The sequence below is a fragment of the Orbicella franksi genome, chromosome 13 (genome assembly GCF_964199315.1).
Source record: "Orbicella franksi chromosome 13, jaOrbFran1.1, whole genome shotgun sequence".
Lineage (NCBI taxonomy): Eukaryota > Metazoa > Cnidaria > Anthozoa > Scleractinia > Merulinidae > Orbicella > Orbicella franksi.
The window spans coordinates 10,147,393-10,169,743 of record NC_138157.1 but is presented as its reverse complement, the minus strand read 5'-3'; the positions used below and the strand labels follow the sequence as shown (position 1 = coordinate 10,169,743).

At 39.4% G+C, this 22,351-nt stretch overlaps 2 protein-coding genes across 3 annotated transcripts; one reads left to right on the top strand and one right to left on the bottom strand.

The window, feature by feature from the left end:
* Positions 1 to 1,069: 1,069 nt before the first annotated feature.
* LOC145464918 (uncharacterized) lies at positions 1,070 to 8,140 on the bottom strand. 2 transcript variants are annotated; one of them, XM_081448732.1, is made up of 4 exons: positions 8,056 to 8,140; positions 6,648 to 6,803; positions 1,927 to 4,853; positions 1,070 to 1,521 (listed from the first exon to the last, which is right to left on the bottom strand). In XM_081448732.1, exons 2-3 carry the CDS (start codon positions 6,799 to 6,801, stop codon positions 3,589 to 3,591), a joined length of 1,419 nt encoding a protein of 472 aa, XP_081304858.1. In that variant the 5' UTR covers positions 6,802 to 6,803; positions 8,056 to 8,140; the 3' UTR covers positions 1,070 to 1,521; positions 1,927 to 3,588. The 2 variants fall into 2 exon arrangements, with proteins under 2 accessions (XP_081304858.1, XP_081304857.1); XM_081448731.1 differs by lacking the exon at positions 8,056 to 8,140 and having other exon boundaries at positions 6,648 to 6,838.
* A 2,429-nt stretch (positions 8,141 to 10,569) lies between these two features.
* On the top strand, positions 10,570 to 22,241 carry LOC145466075 (transmembrane protein 161B-like). Its single transcript, XM_081449853.1, has 12 exons — positions 10,570 to 10,970; positions 13,343 to 13,446; positions 13,933 to 14,043; positions 14,380 to 14,479; positions 15,467 to 15,651; positions 17,204 to 17,355; positions 17,601 to 17,661; positions 17,892 to 18,035; positions 18,819 to 18,947; positions 19,798 to 19,972; positions 20,839 to 20,935; positions 22,020 to 22,241. The coding sequence occupies exons 1-12, from the start codon at positions 10,968 to 10,970 to the stop codon at positions 22,238 to 22,240; spliced, it is 1,482 nt and encodes a 493-aa protein (XP_081305979.1). The 5' UTR covers positions 10,570 to 10,967; the 3' UTR covers position 22,241.
* Positions 22,242 to 22,351: the final 110 nt, after the last annotated feature.

Sequence of the window (22,351 nt, the reverse complement as noted above, 5' to 3'; positions counted from 1 at the left end):
GGAAAACCGCGGCGAAATCTCAAGCGTTATGATTACAGAGCTGTTTTGTTCAATAGAGGTTCCCTTTACACAAGAAGTTTCAGGCCTATACACCTCTCTGTTTTTAATAAAATGAAAGAAAAAATGGCTTTGCAGGCCCAAAGAGTTTGTGTACCATATGAACGGATCGTGCAAAGGGCCTGTTCACACTCAGACAGTAGAAAATGATCTATCACAACACCGAACATGTCCTCTATCTTTTCCGGGGTCGTCTTCTCAGTGAGCGCTTTGTTGTACCTTATGTGCTGAAGAGTTATATTTAGCGTGGCTGCATTTAAAGGGTAATTCTTAAGCGCGTATCGCTTAACTGCACTACCATCTGTTGCTAGGAAACACTTAACTGTTTCCCTAACAGAGCCTGCTTTTCGCCTTGTTAGGGCTTCGCCAAACGCTTGCGCGCAATCGAAAAGACCCTTCTAGTCAATGTGGTTGTTTTGCAGCAAGCCTCTGTGCAAAGATATATCCCCCATTCTTATTCAGCCTGGTTACCAGTTCGCGAGACTTCTGAAAGAGAAAATCAAAGCACAAGCTATGATTGGCTGGGAGCAGGCCAATTTATCGTTTATTTTTAATTTGCACTGCATTGCAAATAGACCTTTGCATAAAAGGCGCCCAAATTTGAATAACAATACTTTGTACATCCTAAGCCTGGTAATCATGTTTCCAGGCAAAGGATTTTTCACATGAATGCGAGGCTTAAAACAGCCCTAGGAAAATTCGCGCGCTGATTGGTTAAAAATCATGTTTTTATTAAGCAATTAGATTATGAGCTCGAGATTTCTATCGCGTGATAGTTCACGCATAGAAATCGAGAGCGAATAATCTAATTGTTTTCGTATAAATCTACTACTCGTACAAAAATTTATCTAAATCCTCTTCACAGACACTTCGAAAATGCCAAGAAGCGGCCGTCATTTTGTTAACAAGAGCACACTGCTACGCTACTCACTATCTATCACAGATTAGTATAAATCTATTAGCGTTCTATCACGAATGCTGTTCTCTGATTGGCTACGCTACTCATTGCGCCCTTGTCAACTATTACGTGATAGAAATCGAGAGCGAATAATCTACTTGTTTAATAGATAGTGAATAGCGTAACCAATCAAGGAGCAGTATTCATGATACAACGCTAGTAGATTTATACTAAAAAACAATTAAATTATGAGCTCGAGATTTCTATCTCGGGATAGTTGACGAAGGAGCAGCCCGAGTCACCTATCACGGATAGAAATCGAGAGCGAATAATCTAATTGTTTTAGGATAAATCTACTAGTCGTTCATCACTTAATTTAAACCCTGTTCACAGAGACTTCGAAAACGCCAAGAAGCGGCCGTCATTTTGTTAACAAGGGCACACTGCTACGCTATTCACCATCTATCGCAGAATAGATAGTGAGTAGCGTAGCGAATCAGAGAACGGCATTCGTGATAGAACGCTGGTAGATTTATACTAAAACTCGATAGAAACATGGTACATTTCTGATGTGAAGTTTATATGAAATAATTCATATATGAACTGCGGTAGTAGATGAAAGTGAAGAATGATCATCGCAGTTAATTTTCCAATTTAAGGAATAGGAAAGAAGAAGCCTGAAAAAATCAGGGCTTCAACGGGATTCGAACCCGTGACCTCCGCGATACCGGTGCGATGCTCTACCAACTGAGCTATGAAGCCACACATTGGGAGCGAGGTCAATTAATTGAGTTCATAACTTCCCGTGAGGAGTGAAACGATGTGAAGTTTATACGAAATAATTCATATATGAACTGCGGTAGTAGATGAAAGTGAAGAATGATCAGGCTTCTTCTTTCCAATTGCTTAAATTGGAAATTAACTGCGATGATCATTCTTCACTTTCATCTACTACCGCACTTTCATGGTACATTTCTTCTATTTCTTGATCAAATGTCGGCTCCATTTATGCACCCGTATTTGATGGTATGGAAAAACGCAATATTTTGGTGTGCAGTGTTGGGATCTTTGCGCGCATGTACACAATTTGTGAATAAAAATCACGAAAGAATCTCAAGCGTACACATCCACTGCAGACACAGGAAAAAAAAAGCTAGCTCATTAAGGTCACTGTAGACCTTCAAAGGCCTGTTTTGTCCAAAATTATATTTTTACACCGAATTCAAGATTTCTACTTTATCTGAAATTCCCCCCCCCCCCCCAAAAAAAAAATTTTAATTACGCGTACGAGTTCACACAAAAACGTAAATTTTTAAAACGAGTCAATGAATCGCAAACAAGCTCGTCTCCCTCTCTTGTCTTACCGGTCTCCGGCCAAAAGTAATTTTGTAAAAAGACCCATCAGAAGGCCCAGGAGGGCGAAAAAACACCACACGAGTTGATTAACGTTTCATCTTACTTTAGTGGGATATTCAGACCGAGATGAAATTTCGATATGCAATTTTCAGAGCTTTATTCATAACCCTCATAGATTCTGCTTGTTTCATATTTAGCTCTTATTAACCGAGCAGGAGGTCTGTATGGGAGAATCTTGACCGAGGTCGTGAATACAGACCGAACGCAGTGAGGTCTGTACACACGACCGAGGTCAAGATTCTCCCATACAGACCGACGTAGCTCGGTTAATAAGATGTTTATTATATGGCAAAGAAGAAAACTTTAATTCGTTTAATGTAACTGGTTTGTACTAGCTGACATTTTGCTTGCGAACGGCGATGAGCTTAACTTAAACCTGCCGAGATTTGCTCGTCCTCTTTACTTTTTTTTTTTTTTTTTTTTTTTGTCATCAGGCTTTTTGGCACTTTCATAAATGATTGAGAAGAAAATAAAAGAAAATGGTGAACATTTTTTAATTTTAGTTTGCTACTTTTTCAACGCAAAATGAAACCGGTCTGGAGGCCGTTCTAGATGGGAAAATCTAGACCGCGGTCAATATCGATTTCAGCCAATCAAATTCGTGAATTCGGTAGTTCCCAGTCCTTGTGAGACACAGCCATATAATAAAAACAATTATTAACCACGAACACATAGAGTGGTCTGCCTGTGGCTATTGTAGCCCCGTTGGTGGCATGGCCATGTCGAGAGACGCTTCAGTGAGGTGCGAAAACTGCGGATTTCTTTCGAGGCCGAAAACAGTCAAGGTTTATTTTTGTGCGAATTGCCTCCTCATTCACCATTTTCCATTTCCCATTTCTCATTCCCCATTCCCAATTCTTTATCTTAGTAACATTTCAACTCTAAAACCTGCTGCAAAAAATTAATTCTAGCCCAGGGACAGAATGCATAATAAAATTCCGACACCAAAAAGAAAACAACTGAACGGAACAAAAACAATTTTCAGTCTCGTGATAAAGCAATTGAGTGCATACATGAGATCGTCGATTCAAAGAGTCTGCGCTGAGTTACGTTAAAATCACATTTGTCGTTTGTTGTGATGTTCAAGTCAACGAAATTTCAATTTAATTTGAGTCTATCAAAATTGTGTCTTTCAATGGCTGACCTACAAGCTGGTATAACGGGAATGGTGAACTGCCCCCCGCCTAATCTTAGATTTGAGATTGCCGGACTAGGCGCTAATTCGAGGAATTTCGGTGTTTCCAGAAATAGCCGTCAGTCTGATGTAGTGTGCGCAGGTTGGGCGTCATGCCCTTCCTTAATTGTTCCCCACAAACATCCTCGTAAATCGATGTTCCTTCTGAATGAAAAAATAACGCGGCTGCTGTTTTTCCAAATGTGCTCTTGGACAAAATAAGAAAATCACACTCAGACAATAAAAAATGATCCATTATAACACCAAACATGCCTTCTATCTTCTCCGAATTCGTCGTCTTGGTGAGTGAATTTATGTGCTGAGGAGTTATATTTAGCGTGACTGCATTTAAAGGGTAATTCTTAAGTGCGTATCGCTTAACTGCAGTATCATCTGTTGCTAGGAACCACTTAACTGGTTCCCTTACAGTGTCTGCTTTTCGCCTCGCGAGGGCTTGGCCGAACACTCGCGCACAATTCATAAAACGCTTGAAGTCAATGTGGTTGTTTTTCAGCAAGCCTCTGTGTAAAGATATATCCCCCATTCTTATTTGAAGCCCGAGCTTAGGAGCCTGGTTTGCAAGACCGAGCGATCGTCTTGCAGCGTCAAGCCTGGTTTCCAGTTCGCGAGACTTCTGGAAGAGAAAATCAAAAGCACAACCTATGAGTGAGTATCGAGAGCGTTCCCTCCTGATTCCCAACTCGTCAACATTTTGTCCTAAAAAAGGATTTTCCAATAAGAAGTCTGCAAAATACCAATTTGACAGCACTTTTTCAACAGGTCGGTCAAAATAAGCTTGAATGTTTGTCTGCAGAAGCCAGCTAACAAAATCTGTTTTCATTTCCCATTGATTGAGCACATCGTTCCTCCTCGTATTGAAGCGATTTTGCTTCCCCAAGAAATGTATTCTTGTGTCAAGATCTTTTATATTCTCCGTTGAATAGTTCCACTCGATCCCTTTTGGGACAAGGTAAGTATCCAAAGGCATTTCCTGGTCCCATTCAATTAACAACGCTCTTTGCGTTAAAATAGAGAGAAACAGAAGTGAGGCGATGCCCCCTAAGCGATTGCCATAACCTGCACATTTATATCCTTCCACAGTACAGCTAAAAACAATAAACCGTCGAGGCCGCCGCGATTGCAGAATATCTTTGTGAAGATTGGTGTAGTTAGCTTGCCATTCTTTGCCACAGATTCTATCTTTACGTTGCTCATAAGTCAACCTCTGGTTCCAAAGCCGTGAAAAATTCAGTTTACTAACAAGTGGGTCTTTGGTAATAAATAATTGCCAAGGCCTCCACCAATTTCCTAGAGAATAAAGAAAGAGTGAAAAATAAACTGGATGATAACAATTATCTCTAATAGGCCAGTAAATTAAAGGTCTTCATCGCTAACACAATGTTTACCATAATCACTCAATTACGAGCCCCCTGCACTAGTCTAATTTATAGCATAGCGCGCGCGCTAGTTCTATCTAATTTTCCTATTGAGCCATCATGAACGAAGTGTCTATGTACGCACGGCCGTGCGCGTATAAGATGACGTGTGCAGCAAAATTTCCGTCGAGTTTAGCGCAAGTTCTTTTTAACTTTCGGCAATGTGAAGATTATTCTAAAGAATTTTTCATCGACAATTTTAGAAACCAGGTTAAAGGTTTTCGCTCAACCATTCCTCAGCTGATTGTGGCGTGTCAAGATCCTAATGACCTTTGTTTTTCTTCACCGTGCATTGTGAGAACTTTGAGGTCAATCACAAATAAAACATGTTTCAGCGCCCTAGTTGTTGTCGCCATGTTATAAAAGAATTGATGCACTTGAGAAGTTTGGAGAGCACTCAAGAAGCTAGAGTTGCTCGAGGCTGTCGCCTCGAGCAACTCTTACCCTTCTTTCGTACGCATGTTCTCCAAACTTCCCGCGTGCGTCCATTACTCGATATACGCACGCTAAGCATGAACCAATTCTTAATTAGAAAATTCTACTAGCATACTAATGCAAATGCTGCAATATGATTAGCTGAGCTACTCGTATACTATTAAGCAATTAGATTATGAGCTCGAGATTTCTATAGCGTGATAACAGCCCTCGTCAACTATTACGCATAGAAATCGAGAGCGAATAATCTAATTGTTTTAGTATAAATCTACTAGTCGTTCAAAACTTTATCTAAATTCCCTTCACAGGCACCTCGCCCCCAGACCAAGGAAAAGACCTTGGGAACGAGGTTGATGAGAGCGCGCGCTAAGTAATGAAATGAACGATGATAGGGCAGATGGCTATTGTTATAGCTTTGCCTGGATTTAACGATCTTGGACCTTCGGTGACCCTTATTTTTCTTTCAATGGATCATTTTCTCTGCTGATTTTCTTCGTTTAGCGAAAAAAATGAAGAAAAACTATCGACTAGAAGTTTGAATTTATTTCACAATGCACCATCGAATTCCGTTCTTTTCAGTTCTTTGTTTATCTGTTCGGTAGTTTCTATTGCCTCTTGAAGGGTTAAGTTTTGTGAAAACGTTGGCAAAATATTTGGAATAATTTACGCAACAATCCCACTTCTGCAAAATATGACTAACATCGTTTGCCTTCGTGACTAACCTTCAATATTTTAAACTACAAACCCCTCAGTGTAGACCATGCTGAATTACGTACGCCAATTTTTCAAAATCAGGGTAGTTTTCCACACGCTTAATCTCTGAAACGAAGTCGGTGACCCTCAATTTTTTTTTGCATTTCTGACACAAGTAACTCGTTATCTGACTGCAGTAAAAATTTAAACAAAATCTATGGACTAGAAAATTTTCACGCGATCGTCCTTAAGATGTATGCTTCCAGATGGTGTGTACATTGTAAATATATGGTATCCGTGGCAGTGAACGCATAACTCGGTCCATGTGATAAGAGAATGCGTGGGGAAACTAGAAACTCGACCGAAACAACTCAAAGAGTCAATAAAAACCCAGCAACAAATCCGAAATGAAAATGTAACACCGAACGAGAAAAACGTGACACACGAGCACGAAATAAGATAAAATGCACAAGTTGGTATATACACCGCAGAGGCTAAAATCATGATCGATTGCAATAGAGAAAGTTACTAAGTGTACCTGTAGATGACTTTATTCTGCTTATGTGGGAAGCAGTGTCTTTGTTTCGATGGAGAAGGATGCAAAATGCCAAAATAAAAATCCCAAGGAACACAAACAGTGCTAGTCGCCTGTTCTTTCGTACACCCGTCAGCTGGAATCCGCTGCACCTCATCACTGTGTAAAACAATAAAAATGCAAGCAAGATATAAATTCCCTACTATATTTATTCGTTGTAATAATGGGTAAAAAGATAATGGTAATGTTTTAAGAAATAGGTGTTGGGTCATTCGAAATATAACATTGGAATGAAAAAATGTTGCCTTTCTTATCGCTGTTGATGTATACGCAGGTGCTGCGTTTCCTAGGAACTAGTTCTTCAGCGAAATATGTGTAAATTACTTGACTGTTGTTACACTGGAAATAGTGCCATGTATGTGTAAATTACTTGACAGTCACTGTTGTTACACTGAAAGTAGTGCCATGTAATCCAACTATTTTGAATGTAGTATCTACTTAAATAATTTGTTAGCCGATTTTTGGTAGGATGCCTTGGTACATTCATGTTCTGCGAGCACCGTTGCTGCACTACATGTTTTCGGTTCAGCTGCGTTGTCGAGGTCCGTTGTCCAGCAACTCGTTTGTTCACTCGCGGGTGTCGATCGAGAAAATGAAATAAAAATTGAAATCTAGATTTTGGAAGCGCTCTTTTTGGAATTAGTCTCCTGTCCAATTTTTCAGTCAAACCTTGCCCTTTTTACTAACCTTTTCAAGGAGTTTGATAGCGATGTTTAATTTATTGCTAGTTCACACCTCGAATGAATATTTATATTTTATATTTTAAGTAGCTGAATAGCAAATTATGACGTTTCATTTTTTGCTCAACGTTATCGTTCAGCTTTCTTTAACAAAACGAAACGAATCGTTAATAACCTACCTCAATGCTTCAAAATACGTGAGTTCAAAAAGTCAATGGTTTAACGATGATTTTGGGTTTAACGTAGTCGCTAAATGATCAGAGACGATCAATCTGTCTTAGACTTCCTACCACACATGCATATTATTCATAATCATTGCCAGTACATTTTCAAACCCAATTTTGATAGCCAATTTTCAATAATCAATGAAGTCCACATGGTCGAAAGTGTATCATTGAATATATAACGCTACTAAAAATATTTGCCATAAATGAGGTTATTCGATATCAGCTTTTTCGCTGAAAAACTAGGCTGGGAAAAGTATCACATGTTTTAGCTTGGTTCTCTGTTACATTTCAATCACGACAAAATAGCCCATATTATAAATTTACCGGTATTAAAATGATACAAGGAAGACGAACTGGCTCACTTCAGTTGGATTATTGAGAAATTATATGATTGAATTTCTTATTTGAGACATGACTGGACGAAAGACGACTCGTTTTACTAACCTTCAAGCTTTCAAGGAGTAGACTTACCAGGCAGGGTTAACGATTACTATTTCAATCTGTAGAAAATAAGAAATGAAGAAATGAATTCCTAACAGCTGGATCGCGTTTCTCAGTTTATATTCTCGGACAAACTTATTAATAATCATCAATCAACGTAATAATAATCATCAAGTTTAAACAAAGGAAATCATGATCTTCGCGTTGTTTGGATAATTGATCCTAATATTTTAGCATACGTAGATTTTTACGATTTTTTTTTCATCTGTTTTTTCCTCAGGTTTAGTTTCGATTTAGAAGATGTATTAAACAGTCAAGACAGTTTTTGAGCACATTTCCCAACACCTCGAAGTTCGTCAAAAATACTCCGCTACGCGTCGTATTTTCAACTCTCTTCTTGGTATTTGGAAATGTAGTCAAACACGGTCTGTTTTGATTCAAATAATACATCTTGTCGGTGGATAAAAGATTTTTTAAAAAGAATTATGCATGATACAATATGACGCATAATCATTCATGCATGGTCTCAGGACCACCCGTCATTGACTTAAATATTAAACACTTCAATCAGTAACAAAGCGGACAATAATCGTATTGGAAAGTTCTTGCTTGGAATCTTGGCACACCATGACAACCCCAATGCGGCCAGTAACTTTTGTACACTCCCAGGACAATTCAACATTCTTTTTAACAAAACTTTCCATAATATTGTCTATTGTGTCCATTTCATCGCACTATATTTGAGAATTCTCAGTGCCTTTTTCATTTCACCTGTTGAAGACCACAGTGTAGGCAGTCGAAAGCTTGGGCTTTTTTAATATTTTTAGCCAGACAATGTTTTCTTTTTTTTTAATTTAACTAAATGGAAGTAAACTAACTATTTCTTCGCAACCAAGCGTACGGGTAACAACGAGGAAGCAACCTTTGATTAATAACATGTGGTTTATACCTAAATAAATACAGCACTTTGCATATGCTTTAAGGTCATTTATAAGTTTAGTGCAGAATAAATCTCTGGCTACTTGACTATTATTTCACGAGCGCGCGTTGGATATGAGATGGTAGATATATGCGCCTCGTTGGCTATGATCATCTCACATCCAACAAGCGCGAGTGGTATCATTGTTTTATGGAAAACTCCCAAATCTAGAAAACTAAACTAAAATAAAAACAAAAACGCCTCAAACATCGCGCATACTCTTATCATATTTGTAGAGCATGGTATAATCACTCGAACCCCATGATGGCTAAGCCAATGAAAACTCTCGAATGGCATTATCCAATGATCCAGTTTTTAATAAAGTCGAAATACACCTATAACTTCAAGTCTCCGTCATTTTCAAGCCCTTTCATCCCTTCCCCCAGTTTTTGTCGGGCATTTGACACTTTTTCTTGCGCCAGGGTAGGGCACTGCGCTCATCTTCGGTTGTTTATTTTGAAATTTCCTGATTGCCTTCGATACGAAACCGGATGCGAAAGGGTGATAGGTAATAAGGAGTCAAACATTTTTCATTTTAAAGGAACCCGAGCTCAACTCTCGCTCCCAAATTAACAAAAATTTGCAATGTTCATGCTTCTTCGTGCGAATCAAGGATGCCGGACAGAAGCCCTTGCAAGGCAAGACGTCCATTTCTTAAGCACTTGGCTTGCTGTTTTATTTCGCATTTAGAATGTCTAACAGAGATCAGATTCTGCGAATGCGCTAGGCGATTGCAAAGCTGTTAAAGCTGTCGGGTTGTCCAACATGGCTTTAAGTCCGGACGAAAGGAAATGCCTGCTCCGGAGTTAAATTGCTTCCAAAAGTCATATCAATAACTACAAGTATTAATAACATTGCTTCCTACCCTATCAACCAGGAAAATAGAATTTTGATCTTGCAGTCTCCCCGAAGCTCCACTGAAGGGATTTGCCAATATTCTAGCCCCACCGTGGGGCATTTGCAACGTTTTGTTTCAAGAAATTACAAGTGCCTCTTAAATAGCTGGGGGGGAGGGGGTGAGGAGGGCTGGACTTGACGGAGCCATTATCCTGACTGATGTCATACAGCCACTGCTTAGCTTATGAGGCATATCAGTACTGTAACGAGACAAAAACAGCAGTCTGAAAAACAACAACAACAACATCACATCAAAACAGCAACTGCAACAATGATGCCATTTTCCGAGCAAGGCTAAAGGTGTTACTTAAAAAAAAAATAAAAATATGCGGAGCTTTCGGCTAAATGGAAAAGAAATAGAGAGAGATTCAGTACAATAAAATCAATAAAAAATGCGATAACGGTGTGAAATAGCCACAATTATCATACTTTTGATCACTTTTGACAATCGTTTTTCTCGAAAGACAGCTCGACCGGTGTAATTTCTACGCGTTGTGAGCCGTTGCTGTGCAGAATAGGCCAATTCTAAAGTGACAAGAAACTTTTGCAATTGCTTTAAATGAAGACGGAATCAGTCTCACTGGGCATTGTCGCTGCACTTTGTCGTGGACATTCTCTCCAGGGGGTGGGGGGGGGGGGGGACGGTATTCTCTCTTGTCCGCTACCGCTATTCGTCTATTCTCACTTTTCATTTTTATGAAGTAAAATTTTGCCAAGACAACGGTTTGGGTGTACGTTGTATTAATGTTTGCTTCACTAGTGGGGTAGCATGCCAGACTCAAGTGAGTTTGGCACAAAAATTCTCAGTGCTTCTCGTTTTTGCATTCTCGTCCCTATTTTCCTTTTCCAGACTCATTGCCGTCGGGGTCTTGGCCGAGCGCGGTCTGAGTATGGAACCCAGTGCTTGCTCGGTTTCAAGTTATCGCCTGGTAGATTATTTATAATGGCGTCCGTGATCTTGGGAATTGCGAATGTATCATAAAGAGATTGCTACACTTACCACGATCAAGCCAGGTGAAGAGCAAACGCAACAGATAAAATGGTAAGTAAATAGTTGGCTATGAATATCGTAAGTGAAAAATGTAAATTTCCATTTATCAAAGACATGGCCAAAGCATACAGGAGCGATAGTGCGTGTGAAAGTTTTGAGAGCACATGAAAAGCGTCACATAACTTACTATATAATTCCGTTTTATTTTTTAAGCTAACGTGCAGAGCTCACCAAGATTATGGTCTTGTGCTTTGAGTTTAGAGTCAAGCAGACTTGAGCTTCATTTGGACGTTAAATTTTAGATTTCTTCAGTTGATGTGGGAAAATCAAAGACTCGCGTGTTCTGACGACTCACTGACTCAATATCTCAATTTCTCACGCCATGCACACAAAAAAATCACGCTTATTCAGCAGTACGTTTTAAGCGTAATAAGCTTAAATAACGTTATATGTGTACAAACCAATTTTTTTGTTGCATCTCACTTTGTTAAAATTAATATTTTTTACCAAATCATGTCTTCATTCATGACAAAATCGTCTGCTGTATGAAATAGCAAGCATTTTTGTACATGCCTTAAGCTTGCATGTGTCTTTTGGAAGTTGACTGATACTTTTGGAATCTTTAACTGCTAAAGTAAGTTTATGAACAAAATCAATACTGAAAAGAAAATTCTTTTCTGAAACCAACATGCATGCTGATTACAACAGTTACTGATCAATGTTTATGTTGACCAATGATTAATAAAATGTCCACATTAAAGGCCTTGGTTGACTGACTTTCATTCTTTGGTTGAATTTATCAAATTATTATCTTTTAGGTGGAGCATTTCAGCTGTAGGGAAGGGGGGACTCCTATGTAAAATGGCCAGGGAAACTTGACAGTGATTTGAATTAAGCCCCTAAAATAGACCAATTAGGACATGGCTTGAGCTTAACTGACCCCTTAAAGGTACATGTACTACTCTGAAACAGGCGGACGGTGATTTTTTCTTCAAGTACAGCCCTGAAAGATAGCTTGATGGGTTATTGTGTCATTTCATCCTTAGCACCCTAACTGAGACCAAAATGCAGGATTTACAGCCCTATGCAAAACGACAAGCATTCCCATGCAACCTTTTTACATCGGAGTACCCCCATGGGCATTTCAGCTGTTTTGAATCCAAGGTGTGTTCCTTAGGGTTGATCTGGATAAGCATCAATTGTTCTTGATCACCTGGGTCACGGTTCATGGAAACAATCAATGAATCCATGCCTAGAGTGGATTCATAAGTAAGGTCCTTTGATGCACCATGATTTAAGTAATCTTTGATAATTTATCCTGATCCAGATCATCCCTAAGGAATGCACTCTAAATTAAGGGCTGAAACTGTAACCTCAGGGCAATTTCTTTGGTCATATTCACAAATCTGTGCTAGTATTTATAGTAGTGAAGTTATTCATATAAAGTGAACCATATTCATTCAAAAGAAATATCAAATACTCAAAGGTGTGTGTCACATTTTTTGGAAACACCTCTCAAAATTCATAAAAACATACTTCACTGGGCATCATATTTTCATTGGAAATGTAACAGAATGCTGTCTCTCATGTTTATTATTATACTACTCAAAAACCAGCTTTTGGATTGTCTATTCCTAAAATAACAACAACATTATGGCGGAGCTCTGGCAGCCCAAAGGGCTGCCAAGTGGAGCCTCATACCCATATAGGAAAGAAAAGGACACCCATGAGTTGATTTTCTCATGGTTATCATGGCTAGTGGTATGGCTTGTGGGCACATACAGATGACAATGACGGAGTCGCGCAAGATGGCTGCCATACTCCAGCTAATAGGTTGACAGAGACATGCACCAGGCTTGGTTTATAGCATGCCTCTTTGATATTGGACATCCATGTTATGGTCAATTGACACCTGCCAAAACAAGGTATCTGCTGACTAGTATCACGTGACCATATCGTGGGCTCAAGTTTAGAGCTCATTGTCACATGGTTTTTGAAATTGACTGCTGATCAAGTGCTGGTTTTCAATTGGATTGCGGGCTCATGTCAGGTTATCTTGTTGTAAACAGGGCCGGGTTGTTTGGCAGCCAGTTAACGCTAACCAAGGATTATGAAAGTTAACTGAAGTATAAATTTTTCTTGTATACAAATGTTTTTCGCAGTCACTGTTTGTTTTGTGTATTTTGAGGACCTTGAGATTATTCAAACTCAAAACAGAAGGCCAAACAACATAAACAGAAAACCTCACCATAAAGTTACAAAACTCAAGTCAAAATTCTCATTTATCTTGGGTTAGCTTAATCAGGCTTTAAACAACCCAGCTCAGGAGCTCCACTTTTAGGCTAGGCAAAATCTTTATATTAAGCTTACAGTTAACTAATAATGTATTAAAAATCTTGTAACATTTCTTTTTTGTTTTGCAGGCACTGTTTGGAGTACAGTTTGTACTCAGTGTTGTTATGGCAACCATGTTGCAGAAGTTCTCCCCTTTCATCTCCCTAGCAAGATGGATTCTCTGTAATGAACAGTAAGTTTACATTGATACAGTTACTAATGCTAATGAAAGTTTGTAAACCTGTGATCAGGTTTATCCTGTTCTGAATAAGTTCTGCAGATGATGTCATTGTGTACATGTAGTTCATCCTTATTTATCACTTCCACAGACCTCGATGTAAGTTTGAAATGAGTGAACAAAAGGAAAACTGTGGGTGCATTTACATGTATTTGTTTTTATAAGTAACTGAAAACAAGCACAGGGAAATGTGCATAGCCAAGTTGTGAATGGTTTTGGTTTTGGTTTTGCATCTTATTGTTTGATTTGGTTGGCATCTAGGAAAGAAAATGAAAAACAAGGTTTATCAGAATTACTATAATATTTATGGTTATTGACCAAGTGTTCAGGATGGCTGGATATTGGCCAAGTTCTTTTTTTTTTTTTTTCATGTTCATTGTTTTTGTGTTTATACTTCTAAATGTTTTCTATTTCTTAATAATTTATTTTCTTGATGTATAGCCTTGTTAGATATCTTCATCCAACTGATGAAGAGCTTAAAGGACTGATTGGAAAGAACTCTGCTGTGACAAGCAAAGGTAAAGGAAAGAGAGCAGCTCCTACAGATGCCAGGTAAAGTGAGTCTATAGAGCTGCACCGTCACCCCACATGCTCGTTCTGTCTGTAGAAAGTTTCAGTTAGGTACCACTGGGCACATTTTTAGTTACTGGGCAGGTGAACTGCGAAATACTTTTAAGTGAGTAAAAATCATTAAAATCACAAAAACTAGCACAGAGAGACAGGTGATTAACAATGTGGTAAAACAGAACAGTGATTTTTTTTCATCACCAACTTCAAATAAGAGTCACTTTGTGCAACATACATTGCTGTGTAGGCATTTTTTTTCTAACTGTACTTTGTAATTTGTTCTTGCTTAATAATCAATAGAATAATATTTTTTTACATTAGAAAGCGGCAAAGTAATGCTGCAGCTGTTGGAAGTAATGGTGAGGAAGTCAAGACATTTACAGTGCCCTGCAACATTGATGTTCAGCTGGACAAGGCTACGGTATATTAATACAATGTGTAGTTCCAGAAAATGTCCATACCTCCCCCGCAGGAGGGATTTTTTATAATAGACTCCCACCCCACACCCCTCTGGAAATTCTAATTAAGCCTCAGGTATAAATTCTTTAAATTTTTTGGTGAAGGTGTCAGAAGCCCCCACCCCCCAGGAAATTCCAATCCCTTCTGTGGGAAAATATGAATACATGTATTTTGTGGAATTGCATAATGTAGGCTTCTATTAATGCCACCCTTTTGTTTTATGTACCGGTACTTTGAAAATTACTTATTACATTGAGCGCAGAGTTGTTAGTATTAACATGTATTTTAACAATAAATTCTTACGGTTATTGTATGATTCAGTTTATTTAACAATTTTAAGGTTTTAAAGTCAAGTAGCAGGAATGTCTTTTGTTTGGTCTTCTTGGAGTTGAATTGTTTGGTAATATTATAAGATGTCCTTCAGAACTTCAGAGAAACAAGAAAATATTGCCACTTTGGAGATGACCTGATAATCTGCGATTGTTCAGACAATCAGATTGCACCATTTTACTTTTATTACTATGTTACCAGAATTAACTATGATAACAATATTGCAATTAAATACATGTATATTATTAAATATGATTTATTTGTTTTTATAATATGGTTAACAAATATTCCACAAGCACACATAATTTGGATTTTCATACGAGATGGTAGTTAGCTAATGAGGTGCGTAGTACCAAGTTGGATATAATCAATCATTTCATATCCAACAAGTGTGAGTGGAATAATTGTTTGTTTTTTTTTCTACTAAAAACACCCAAAATATAGAAAACTAAACTAAAATAAAAATGAAAATGCCCAAAAAAATCGCACGCATTCCTATGGTATAATGGCTCATAACCCATGATGGCTAAGCCAATGAAAACTCTCAAATTGCATTGCCCTATGATCCAGTTTTGAGTAATATTTGATAACAATGATTTCTTTGTGACTTTTGTTTCAGATTGAAGAGATTGACTTACTCCCCCAGTTCCTTTACAATGATTACAAATGGCTGATTGATTTCTCCTTCTGTGCAGCTGTTATAAATGGTCTCGTTGAAATCTTTGCATTCTTTTTACCTGCAATCTACACTCAAGAACTTAACCTGGGGCTGGTGTGGAACTGCCTTGTAATCTTCTTTGCGCTGTATCCTCTGCTGGAGATCAATAATATTTAGGCTATGACTCTTCTAATATTTGGCATTCTAGATGTATTTTGTTGTTCTAAGTAGGCGATATTCGTATTCTTGGTATGGGACTCAACTAGCTTGCAATGGATCCGGACGCTCATGCGGGGGAATGTCATTACAGAGAGATTAAGATGATCTCCGCAGAGCATTCCAGCAATAGTGGCAAAATAAAGTTACCAAAAGAACCTCATAGCATGGTAATGTTTTGAATGAAGGTAAAAAGAACTTATCGAGATTTAAGCTCTCAAGCTGACTGCGCGAAAGAAACACGAACTTGAATTTATCCATATTTCAATTAAAACACATGTTCCACGTTAGTTGAAAACACAATAACACACGCATTAAGCATTCTTACAAGGTTTGACAATACCTTTTTCGAGAATGCTTGAGAATTTAATTGTGGGGTCACTTAGAGAAATTAATTAAAGTGAGATGTTTTTAATAGTATTCAAAAAGTTACCGTTCTGTGAGTAGATTTTTAGCAAATAATTTTTGCACTTATTGCTCGAACTTTGAGCAAAATCTGTCTTAGTGTCATTTGCATTTGAAGAGACTCCCCACGTTAGCCTCAGTTGCAAGCTAGTTCCAGTCCAATACCGGGAATACGAATATGGCGTATTAGATGTATGGTAGAGAAATGGCCATCATCATGAATCAAAAACAGATCATTACACTTGCACTTTTTACACTCTTAAACTAATTTTGCCTTCAGTTGGTTCCACTTGGTTTTAGAAGAAAATAGGCACTGCTTGCTTTCAACATTGCTCGAGTTGTTTTTCATCACCATGGTTTTAGCAGAATTGTACAAAATTTAGCTCCCGCATCAGATTCCCAGCTTTGCTTTGACAAAGGACTTACACTTGAAACGTCAGTTCGTTTACGTTTGTCACAAACTGAGTATTCTAACAGCAGGTTTTTTTTCTATAAAGTAACTCTTATAATATTTTAACAAACAAAATAGAGTTGAACCTCGCGACGGCGGCCACCTTGGGGACAGATGAAAGTGGCTGTTGAAGAGAAGTGGCCAATACGGGGAGGTAGGGGTGTAATATGACACCTGCTTTTTCAGGGGGGGAAATAACATTTTTATTTGTAAGAAATGCTTATTGTAGCATATAAATACGTAAAACAATCAAAATGTATCATTAAAAGAGAAACCAAACAGAAAAAGAGACCAACCGTGAACACATTGTACGGGTCAAGTTTCCGGACCTTTTACAATTAAAAATGGTGTTTTGTATACACCGCTCGTCAGTCATTGATTAACTGGCCGTTGTTGCTTTAGTGGCCGTCGCCACTGTAGAGGGATTAGTATGGACCGTCTGCCGGGACAAAGTGTGCCCCATGTAGAGAAGTGGCTGTTAGTGGAGGTTCGACTGTATCTTTAATTGACCGCTCCCTCAGTGGGTCATATCAGGACCAATGGAATTAAACAGTGAAAAATTCAAGTAATCTCTTGACCTTCCTTGTTAGTTCTTTTACTGGACTGTGTTCCTTAATTTAGTTCAGTAAGGTTTTGTATTCTCTGGCGGCAGCTTACTGGAGAGGGGATGACACCGGCGAGCGTTCTATGTGTCTGACATTCGGTTTGTTCTTTTTCGTGGTGGCTATGGCCGTTCTTGTGATTGACGAGTCTCTTCTGGACTTTGGACTTGATAAAGGCTAGTGATTGAAACTTTTTATAAATAATAATTACCAGCATCGTGCATTTATACACTGGTCATTACGCTGCTACGCACCGTACCATTACCACATGAGAGTTGTTTTTTTGGACATCTTTTTGACAACGTTTTGACAACGTTTTGCCAATCAAATCATGGGAACTGTCGCTGGTAGAGATGTCAGATTCACCATTCATTCAAATGTCTTCAATAATCTTATAACTTAAGTTTGTTTTATGTCGTAGGTTACGAAACGTTTTCCGAAAAGGTCACCGAGTTCATGGAAAAGCAGGGACTTCCTTCCAGGTGGGATTTTGTGTAGCAATTGCTTCAAAGTGTAAGCACAGTGGAAATTTACTTTCTCTCAATTCTACTCCGACAGCAATATTGTATTTGGTTGAGGTTTTGTCTGAGTTGTATGTCTACGTCAAAATCACGAATCTGAGAAAACAACGGAAGAAAGCCCAAGATGGGTCTAGTTCCTTTTTTCTGGCGTTTATAATAGCAAGTAACTGTTATTTGTCTTTTGTTTACAGAGGTCCTGCTCCAAAATGGGTGTTCAAGCTATTTCTCGCCGTGGCGTCGAGTCTACTGGGCGCTTTTCTTAGTTTTCCAGGCATGCGACTTGCCAATATGTATCTGGATTCACTGTTCTACTGCAAAGAGACTCGCGTCATGTTGTAAGTCAAATCACCGTAATGAAACACTGTTAAAGTCGCTGCTTGCTTGGGGGGCAGGGATCGCGCAGTGGTGAGAGCGCTCGCCTCCCACAAATGCGGCCCGTGTTCGATTCCTGTCGGTGACACAAGTGTGTTGATTTTGTTACTGGTTCTCGCCTTGCTCCGAGGGTTTTTCTCCGGTTCTCCGGTTTTCCTCCCTCCGCGAAAACCAACATCTCCAAATTCCAGTTCGGCCAGGATAGCTTCCTCCCTAAATATTGTAATTTATTTTATTTTATTTACCTTATTACCTCGAAAATGGTGATATAGTGAAGTCAGCATTAGCCGTGTGGTTAACGCAACGGGGACCGGGTATTGGCCTAGCGTTCTTGAACAAGACACTTTGCATTGATTCACATGCCTCGCTCTTAACCATAGTTAGCTTGAACAACCTTGCAAAATGCTGGGGTAACCCTACGATGGCCTAAAATTCCGCCCAAGGGGAAAAGGAAAACTTCTGATCTCTTCATCAGGCCTAGGGCTGTAGCTAGCAACAGGCAAACCGAGGCACTTGCCTCCGTCTCTTTTTTTCTTTTTGTTTGTATTTTTTTTAATAGTCATAATAAACACACTAAATATCTAGGAAAATAATTTAGTCATGGACATTGCCTCAGTTATAACTTTTTTCTGGCTACGGCCATCATGACACTCATGAGAAAGCGCTTTCTTGATACTCAGTAATTAATAATGCTCAACAGTGAAAGTTCCCCCTTCGTTTTATGTCTTCGTTTTATGTTCTCGCAGGGTCCTTCTCCATGTAAACTACTTGGCCCCTTTGTTTCTTGTCCTGTTATGGGTGACGCCCATCGTCCAAGGACCCTTGATGGCCGGCTCGTGGAATACTGACAGTGACGACAAACAAACAGAACCTGTGTAAGTGAAAAGTTTTTTCTTACTTCGTTTACATTAAATGCCATTGTAAATGACTTGTAAGACACGACGATGCTCAATATTGACCCTCCCTACCCCCGTTACAAAGGTCTGACATTATTAACAATAGGATACACGTCGAAATTATGGCAAGGTTTGAATAACTACATTCGAACCTCTCCACCCCGGCCACCACCATCTTGGGGACAGGAAAGCAGTCGTTGTAGAGAGGTTGCCGTTATGGTGAGGTAGGGGTGTGATGTGACACGTATTTTTTCGGGGGTGCAACATTTTTATCTTTAAAAAATACTTATTGTAGCATATAAATACGTAACGCAACAAAAATATATCGATAAAACAGAAACCAATCAGAAACAGAGATCAACGACGCGCGGTAGAGATCAATTTTTGTCACCTTTTACAATAAGGAGTGGGTTTTGTATACACCGTTCGTCAGTCGTTGATTAACCGACCATTGTCGAGAGGTTATTTCGGCCGATTGGAACGTGCTTTAGTGGCCGTTGCCGTTTTAGAGAGGTTAAAATAAGAGTGAACGTAGCCGGGACCGTCCGCCAAGACAAAAAAGTGGCCATTATAGAAGGTTGCCGTTTGCGGAGGTTCCACTGCCGTTAGCGCAGGTTCGACCCTAGACTCTTGGGTAACTTGCTCAACTCCTTCACTATGCTCCACTTCCAGGGACGTAAATGTAGTTGGTAAAGTTGCTACTGTCCTAACATTTTTCTATTGTTGTCCCGAACATTATTTCAATGTTGTCACGGTGTTAAGGTTGCTGTTTCAGTCTGTGGTTCTGTTCTACTAGTTGTCAGAGTTCAACTGATACCTTTCATTTCAGATTAACAGAGAAAGGCTACTCCAACTTTCGTTTCATCCTGCTCCTGTTGTTCTGTGTTCTGCGGTTGAGTTTGGTGTGGCGACATCTTCAGTCTTACTTAGACATGGCTCACGAGAGGATAGAAAAGATGAAGAAAGAAACTGGAAGAATCACCAACGTGGAATTACAACGCAAGGTGACCATGTCCTCCAGTTTCCCACTGGTGTCATTCGTGTGTGTTGTGGCGAACAGTACGAAATCTTTAAGTACTTTTTAAGGTCGCAGTCTATACCTCTTTGTAACCGAATTCGAGGTCCGTACTGTAAGTTACGGACCGAGTTTTTACCTCTTCGATTTACAGTGGCCCAAGCGCGAAGCGCGCGAGCCATAAATTGAAGGGGAAAAACGAGGATCCGTAACCTTCAATACGGGCCGAGAAGACGACGTTGACAAGATATTTATTATATCTCTACTGTGTGTCAGACTGGTTTGCACACTTTAAAGTAAAAGGAAGTTTTAAACTTTTGCTTACCGGCTATAAAAGTTAAGAACACTTTACGATAAATCACGACACATTTTTGCAACATGATCCATACTGCTGACGTTAAACTCAAGTGACAGCTTTCGTAGTACAAGTGCCATTTTCTGATTGGGCAACGCAAATCGGCGTCTCTTCGGAGACTCTTCGGCTAATTCCATGGGAGTCTTGTTGCCCGGTAAAACCTTACGATTAGTATCAGCAGGGACCATTTAAAAAAGACGACGTAAACGCCATGCAACGAGACCGTTGTTGAATTTAATAAGTATGCATTTTTTTCCGTTTTTTGCCAAAGCAAAATTGGAATTGTACGCTGTGCTTACAACGTTAAGTTGGAACAAATTACTTTGAGTAGATGTCGATAATTTCGAGATTTTCAACTAAAATGTAAATTCGCTTTTTTACTCCACGTTGTTCCGGGCGTGACTCTCGCCAATGCTTAAGCTCTGTAAGATTATATAAGCAAACTTGTGTCTGATCATTCAAACTGAGTGGAATTCACTATGTCTGTTATTGTTATACAGGTCGCCCGCGTGTTCTATTACCTGTCAGCGGCTGCTCTTCAATATCTGGCTCCAACTATTCTTCTTCTGTTCTCTGTCTTGACGCTGCGGACACTCGGTAGGTTCACAATCCATACAGCGAAATATAACTCGTTGTTATACTGGGGAGTTTTTCTTGGAACTTGTTGCACGATTTTTGGCGATAGAGGTTGCGCGAAAACTTATCCAATCTAAGGCCCAGGTCAAACGTCGAACTTCACACGAGACGAGCTAAACTAAGCGACTTAAGTTGATGATAAGTTCGACTTTTTCGACTTTTGACTCAACTGAGTTTGTCCGACTGTATTTTGATCGACCGATATAGAACGGATAAAACGTGTTGGTCAATCTAAATTCGAATTAAGTTTGACGTTGAACTCAACGGTCGAGCGTTGCCCGTTTGGATCGACTCAAATTGCAGTTTAGTTCGCTTCATGTGAAGTTCGATGTTTGACCTGGGCCTAACATCCCTTGAAATGAACGTGTCTCGCAAACGTTGCTTTCTTAGTAAATGTCGCACGAATTGAGTAGAATCAAGTTCTACATTTCGCAACAATCGCTGCTATGAAAGCGTTACATGACAGGCAGGCGGGGTTACATTAAACATCGGCTTGTGAAACTTGCCTTCCAACGGCGTAACAAAATTTCAATAAAAGTTGGCCCGCCTTGTTAAACACTGAATTCCTGTAACTATCTCCTGGAATAACCCGAATCATGGTGGCTTAATCTAGTAGCTTACAGTAATAACTCTGTTCATATAATCAATGTGCACGTATAAACTTGTGGGCAGTTTTTCGCACTGTATTATGCGGGGGGATTGTGGAAGCTATATCTGTTTTTCGTATTTTTTTTTTAAATCCCTTTTCATTATTCTTTGTGTCATTCTCGATTACCGTTTGTTCAAACAAAAAAGAAATGGAGCGTATGCACATGACGTCATGGCAGCCATATTGGTGTTCCAAAACAATGAAACGGCGGCCAAGATGGTGTACCAAGCCAATCCTGTGGAAGTTCAACTCTTTTCTTATGTTCAACACTTTCTTTTGTTCCAATAAATTTGCATGGCTGCTGGACACCTGAGTGAATATGCTCTGTAGAGAAGAACGTGAAATGCTTAGTTTAGTCTTGACACTAATCTTGTTTCCTGGCGTTTATTATTCAAGGTTGTACCGACTGGAATAGTAATCCGGTGGACGTCTCTCGTCTCCAGTACTCCTCTTTGATATCGAACAGTACAAGAGAAGCTGCGCTCAGCCTGCGCGGAGTATTGACGCCGGCGCTGTTTGAGGGAGTCATGTCTTACATGGTCTGGTGGCTGTGTACATCTTGGTTCATCACCTCGCTCTTCGGAGTTCTTTATCTTAAGACGTTTGAAGCAAGTTGACAAGGTCTGGACAGCGAAACAAAATGGTGGCGATTTTGTGGAGAGCGCGGTGGATTATGGGGATCGTCCATTACGAGAAAGAGACCGGCGCGCTGCGAAAATGACGTGTTT